The sequence below is a fragment of the Hydra vulgaris genome, chromosome 06, assembly GCF_038396675.1.
Source record: "Hydra vulgaris chromosome 06, alternate assembly HydraT2T_AEP".
Taxonomy (NCBI): domain Eukaryota; kingdom Metazoa; phylum Cnidaria; class Hydrozoa; order Anthoathecata; family Hydridae; genus Hydra; species Hydra vulgaris.
In genome coordinates this window covers 41,163,740-41,170,849 of record NC_088925.1, presented here as the reverse complement: position 1 = coordinate 41,170,849, position 7,110 = coordinate 41,163,740, and the positions used below count along the sequence as shown (strand labels likewise).

At 30.5% G+C, this 7,110-nt stretch overlaps 1 protein-coding gene across 1 annotated transcript; it reads right to left on the bottom strand.

The window, feature by feature from the left end:
- Positions 1-3,788: 3,788 nt before the first annotated feature.
- LOC136081402 (uncharacterized) lies at positions 3,789-6,442 on the bottom strand. Its single transcript, XM_065798716.1, has 3 exons — positions 5,267-6,442; positions 4,550-4,694; positions 3,789-3,934 (listed from the first exon to the last, which is right to left on the bottom strand). Exons 1-3 carry the CDS (start codon positions 6,440-6,442, stop codon positions 3,789-3,791), a joined length of 1,467 nt encoding a protein of 488 aa, XP_065654788.1.
- Between the last annotated feature and the right edge of the window lie 668 nt (positions 6,443-7,110).

Genomic DNA, 7,110 nt, shown 5'->3' with positions numbered 1-7,110 from the left:
CTAAACAGAAAAGCAAACAAATATTGAAGCCGATTCTTTGTTAAACATCTTTAATTACTTCCATATTAAAATAAATATTTAATCTTTCTGGATTGAATTAATATACAAAAATTTTCGTCTAAACCATTTTATTGTTGTAAAGTTAATTTAAATCAACAAACCTATACGAACTGTAATTTATAACATTTAATTATAACAAAATGGAACAAAACTTACTTCTTAGTAATTCAGCGACTAAAAATAAACATGTATTTAAGAACTAACTAAGTAACATGATACAAATCAGTAGCATAATACACATCTAAATAAATACAAACCTTCATCTTCAACAATGTTAGACATTTTATTAATTCGATATAAAAAAAAAAAAAAAATATGCTTAAAAACAAATTTAATAAAGGTAATAGACATATTAAGTTTTAAAAAAATGTAAACTATTAAAATGATTAAACAGAATATAACTTACTTAAAAGATATGATAAGATGTATTAAAATAGATATAATAAAAACGTGCTTTTTTAAATGTCTGGAAATTCCAATCTCAAAATTCCAGAGCAAAAGAAAAACTATTAGCGCACAAACAAAATTGTTGATCACTAAGTGTTACAAAACAACCAAGAGTAACAAAAAAGTAAAACCGCATTTAACTTATTGCATTACATTATCACAAATTAAACTACGGTTAGCATATTTAATTAATTACATTATGATTAGCAATTTCAATCAATGCCTAAAATAACTCATCTATTTATAAACAAATCATCAATTTTAATCAATGCCAAAGATAACTCATAAATGCATGTAACTCATTACGCAACTAATTAGTTTATTTACTAATATGTGCGGTAAACATATCTGGACATAAGGGCCAATTTGCCTTAACTCCATTTTTTGTGAATGAGTAAAAAACAAATTTAATATTTAAGTTTTTAGGCGACATTTCTTGAAGTACGTAAATATATAATAAGTTATGAAATATCAAAACAGCATCGTACTAATTTTTTTTTTAATGATATTTCGACCTGTTTTAGCACAGATCGTCAGCAGACGTAAAATACAATATATTATAAAATAAACATTTGATATTTATGTCGCATATTTCGTTTGGGCCATATAACCTTCTAATTGTTATTTATTGCGGTTTAACCGCAATCAATTAAATCTTAAATCCATTTTATGAGCCAAAAAATCTGAAAATAGTTTATTTTACTATACTATCACATTTATACTTACTATCACATGTACTATCACATTCAGCTACCAAAAATTCTTTTTGTTATTCGAAATTTAATTCTTGTAAAAATTTAGACACTAATAAAGGACCTCCCTTCCTCGTTTTTGCCTTAATGGTGGCCAGGAGAATAAAGTTATTTTTATTAAGAGTAATCAAGTTTTTGATGAAGACCTTTTACCAAAATAATAAAATGTAAAACAATGATTTACATTTTTAAGAATTTTTTCTTTTTAATATATATAAGAGTTTAAAATATATAAAAATTTTTTCTTTCCTCAAAAGTGTCGCAAATGCAAACTAAGCTAATTAATTAGTTAAACCCGTTATAAAATTTAAGTAACTTGGTATTTGACAAATGCGCAAAACGACAATACTCTCCATGTATTTAAAGGTTTTTCGTTTGTTTTTAATTGCGACCCCTCTTTAAAAACCTCCCTTAAGTTACGTACAACAAATTATTTGGCATAAAATAAAGAAATTTAAAAAAAATTGAACTAATTGCATATATTTATATCATTTTTACTGACAAAAATTTACAATAAAAGGAAATCAGGTTTTTTTTTATAAATCGTATAAATGCGTCAACCGCAAATCTTAAAGCAAAAAAAAATGGAACTATGATATCATATTTACAAAAAATAAAAAAAAATACCACATAAAAACTCAAAATTGATTTACCTATTTATAGTAACCTATGTTGACATGGCAGTTAATATAAATATTTATCGAAAATGTAACTATAAAATCTGTTTCCAAGTACAAAAGGATTAACAATACTAAAAAAAACAAATTTCAAATTAAGATATAAATTGCATTTTTAGCAAAATGTTGTCTTGGCTTTTAGTAAATAAATAAAAGCAGTAAGTTTCAATAATGAAACTACCAATTATTAATTTTTAACAATAGACACCAACGTGAAGGTAAGCCAAGCAGTCTATCAACACAAAACATCACAACAATAACACATAACAATAAAATATTTGCACCCTTGATCCTAAAATCCAGCGAAAACAACAAACCAAATTAAAATATGAAAGACAAAATTAGAAAACCAATTTTAAGTTAACTATATTTATCTTTTTACTAAACATATAAATACATAAAAGTATATTTGCTTTTATATTCAATATTAGTTGTTCAATTACTTCAAATTTAGGACATTAAAACGCCCTAGATTTAAAGATCAAGGTTGCATACTCTCTCATACACATTACGCTAAACATTAACAGACATTATGTGTTTCCAGAAAAATTAAAAAAAAGGCTAGACAACACAACCTAGCTCTAAAGCAGTAACACCGCCTGGCACCAAATGCTGCCAAGTCACACCTCTGCTATAAGTACACCGCTTGGCTGGCAAGTTATCAATCTTGCTCAACATAATGCTAAGTCACACCACTTTAAAACCATGGAAACAACATAATTTTAACATATATACAACTATAATCAAATATGATTTTATATAACACATATAAACACATTTTATAACAATATTAAATGACAGATATATTCATCAAAAACTATGAAAAAAAAAACTGAAATAATAAATAAAGTTATACATACAAAATGTGCTCACAATCTACAAACAGTAAATTTTCAAAATAAAAATCTAAAGACTATAAATTGAGAACATTAGAAAATATAACATTATTTGTGTAACACTTTCCACCTACCATACTATAAATGAGATGTTTATCAATTTTGAAAAACAAACTATTAATTAAATGCTCTAGTTCTTGAACATGCAACATATCGTTGACCATGAGAGAAACACGATTTTTGAGATATACCCCAACTCTATCAGACGTTTAAACTTGACTTTCATTAATTGTCATTGAAAAAGCCAAAATGACAGGAAACTGACGACGTTTCAGAACAAAAGGTGAATTAGAATCTGATGGAGCCACGTGAATTCGAGGAAGAAAAACCGGTTTACCACCGGAAACACCTGTCAAAACCTCTGCATCAATATAATTATTTTGAAGAGCACAAACTTTCATTCAAGTACCATTGCATAGCCCAGCTTTGAAATCTAAATTTCTAAGTAGCATAATTACACAACCGATTTTCAATTTTAACCAATGAGGTGGCATACCTAAAGGAGTTAAGCTGTTCAAAAACTCAACAGGAAAGTTATTTATTTCATTAAGGTCATCAGTATCGATTTGATCAGCACTTAAATAAATTTTGATCTCACCCACCAGACATTCAAGCACTTCTTCATTGATTGATAATGAATCAACATTAGTTGGTGTTAAAATCACGCGTTTAGAATAATTATTTTGATCAGCATCTCCAGAACTCTTTTCAACAATCGATTCATTTTTTCTAATAATGCACTGATTTTGTATTTCAATGCATCCTTTAAAAGAATCCTCTTCTTTGATAGGTATTGTTCCATTCCCAAGTTTTAGTAGCCAATGGGAAAATTCACCTTTTTGCACTCTCATATTTTCAGTTAATACAACCTTCTGCACCCATGGCCAATGCAAAGAACACTTTATACACAATCCTACTATTTCAGCTGGTTGTCCTCTTTTTACAACAGGCAAAATTTATCTGATGTCACCATCAAAAAGAATGAATTTTCCTCCGAACGGAAAGTTGTTGTTGCAAATATCTTTTAACAACCTATCAATTGCATTTAAGGCATGTTTAGGTATCATGGGTGTTTCATCAAGCAAAAAACAAACTAACTTGTCTTAAAAAATTGCCCTTGAATATAGTTAGGAGTTACATTACATGTGCTATTATCAAATATTGGAACAGGAAGTTTAAATAAGCCATGCAATGTAGATCCATTTGTAAGTAGAGTTTGCCAGTCCATGCAGCTGTAGCAGATTTAAAGCCCCTACTTATGGTTTCAGCAATCAAACAATTGTAAGTAAAGGTTTTTCCACTACCAGCTGGTCCATCCATAAAAAAAATCTAGAATATTGATTTTCTACACTTGGTTGCTCATTCAGTACAGCAGCAATAGTATTACATACATTTAATTGATTGACATTAAACAACAGTCTCATTCTGTTGGCTTTGTCAATAGATTGTTGAACATTTTCATCAAAATTTTCTAGATTTAGGCGCATAAACTCATCAATACCAGACAGATTGTAACCAGCCAGCGTTTAACCACTTTGATTTATAATCTTTTCAATTTGATAAAGAGTACCTTGTTCAGCTATTAGAAGTGGGACTGAGCGGTAAATGAAATCTTCCATCAAAAAAGTTTTGTATGTATTCCGGAGATGCAAAGAATTGTCAGGTTCACAAAAGGTCAAAATAAATGAAAACAACTGTCTAATTTGCTTTGGCATACGTGTTAAAACTGCCTCAGAAAGAGTATTCTGCCATTCAGTGTCATCTTGCAACAAACCTTTCAAAACACATGCTTCACGAAATGTTTCAAGGACAATACCATTTACAGTACGCACATCCTCCCAAGATGTTGCACCTTTTGCTTGCTAAAGTAACAGTCTAAGAAAAAAAAATTCTCCTGTTGGATTAACTTTATACATTCTTACGATCACCTTATTACCACCGCTTTGTCTAACCTTCCATTTATAATGTTTATCAGTAAATATAAAATGATAAGGAATGTCTAAATACGAATAGCAATGTGCTCTTTCATTTCCAGTATTTAACTTAAACCATGCCGTTAGATGCGTATCACGTTAAGCTGCACAATCTAAAGCCATTTGTTCTGCTCCTTCTCTAAAATACACTAATTGATTTTCAGGTAGATGAACCTTAAGGCGTATAATAGTGTGTGACATATGACTTATTGGATATTTGAAAATTCACCACAATGCTTCACGTGCCCGTACATAACAACAATCTAAAAAAGTGTTTACTTCATTATGATTAATTTGTTCATTTATTGAAATATTGGCACAGTCATGCCCCTTGTATATGTATTTATACAAATATTAAACAGCCTCTACAGACATGCAAGCTTCAACATTAATGTGAGCTCGATATTTCTTTGATAACCATGGAATGTAAGGTACCACCCAGCGGTTATCTACATTGTAACCTTTAATATTGATAACCAAACCATTATCACGACGTCTATAGAGTGGATAACCATTATGAACTGCAACTGTATCGGCATTAAATTCTTGAGGATAGTTTTGCTGCACACCCCATCTTTCATGCAGGGAGAATTTGGATTCAGTACGCCACATGGACCGTGAATCATGCAAGTTTTAACAACGTCATAGAGGTCTCGATTAACAATCGGATTTGGAACATCTGCAGATATGAAATTATTGATATCATGAGCTGTTTCAAGCTTATTATCATTTGCAAAGTGAAGTAAAATATGAACATGTGGCAAACCACGCATTTGAAACTCAATAAACTGAACATGTGTTACAACTTCCCCTACTACACCGTCCTTAAAAATGTCATTGAGAAGATTATTTAATTTGAGTATAAATACTCGATTAAACAAGTTAGGTTTATCATTTGCAGTCTGACCTGGATATAAATTTTCAGTTATCTCGCACCATTTTGGGTTGCAACTGAAAGTAATAAAAAGATCTGGTTTACCATAGTTTTTAATTATAGCCATAGCATCTTCAAAGTTTTCGTTTAAAGCTCTAGGACTTCCTACATAAGTTGATGGCAAAACTACAACACGCCCTGGTCTAACATTATTATCATTTCCAAGGTTGCTTACATGTTCGTGTAAAGCATCATACTGCTCGCTTCTCAGTTTGTTTTGGTTATTTCTGATGAAACCAACGCGCTGGCCTTCAATTTTAACATACGCATCAACAGTATATTGCTGAAACAGTTTTTTGCCATAAAAGAGTGAAGAAAAAAATTGTCTTACTAAAAATTTATAATTGTAATACTGAGATAATGTAACATGATTTCTAACCAATGTAGTACGTTCAGGGCTGTGAACCAATTGATTATGCCAATCAGCATTACCCCTCGGAAAAAATAGAGGATAAACCATAGGATCTAAGTTGGCAGACATACTTGATATAGTTTTAAGAAGACTACCTCTTGGGTAAATAACAACTTCCCTGAAAGCGGGTGGTGCACCATCTTCACTAACAAATACATCTGCAACTTTATTATGTGAAGGGAGATTATAGCGACGTCTATCATGCTCTTCAAGTAAAGACATTTTTACAACTGACACTGAGCAACCTTCTATAGCTGCTCGACAAATTTCTTCATCTTCCACTTCAGCCATTTCTTCATCTTCCACTTCAGTTTTTAAATGCAAGAGCAAATGGATTTTTTTCACTAATAATAACTTGCAATCAAAACAATAAATCACTTAAGCAAAGATCATTACCACGTTGTTGCATTCTAAAATATACTGCTGCAAGTAGATCATAGATGTATAATTGACAATATGTCGGCGAAACATCTTGATTTGGTCTTAAATTATCAATACAATGAAAAACTTGACCTCATATTCTAAAACATGGCGGCCCATGATTCATGGGTTAAACTAGATTAGCTTCAAATGAAGCAAAAGGAAGACAGGCATTATAATTTCTAATACACTTTAAATATTCAGATTGGCATTTCTATTTGCATAATTTCCTTTAAATAAATCTTCTAAATCTTGTGGAAATAGCAAAGGATGCGACAAAACTACCTTTCATTATGACAACATGAAAAATGTGTCTCATCAGGAATTTTTTAGCACTACAATGCTGACAAATATAATGTATTTCTCCTAAATAATTATATTCTATCTAGCAGCATTTCTCGCATTTTGTTGATTATTAATTTCATCTCGGCTAAGCCTATCTCTTTCATTTCTGCGACGATTATTTTTAACTCGTCTAACCAAGCTCTCCTCATTTGGGCTTGAATTATTTACGGCTTGCCGAGCAGCATTTTGTCCAT

What these genes read in the sequence shown, in the direction of transcription:
- LOC136081402 (XM_065798716.1), bottom strand. Translation starts at nt 6,442, where the DNA reads ATGGCTGAAGTGGAAGATGAAGAAATTTGTCGAGCAGCTATAGAAGGT. An exon ending in TTTGGTTATCAATATTAAAG is followed by an intron (nt 4,695 to 5,266) that starts GTTACAATGTAG and finishes CTGTTACTTTAG; the next exon opens with CAAGCAAAAGGTGCAACATC. An exon ending in TTCTGAGGCAGTTTTAACAC is followed by an intron (nt 3,935 to 4,549) that starts GTATGCCAAAGC and finishes CAATTTTTTAAG; the next exon opens with ACAAGTTAGTTTGTTTTTTG.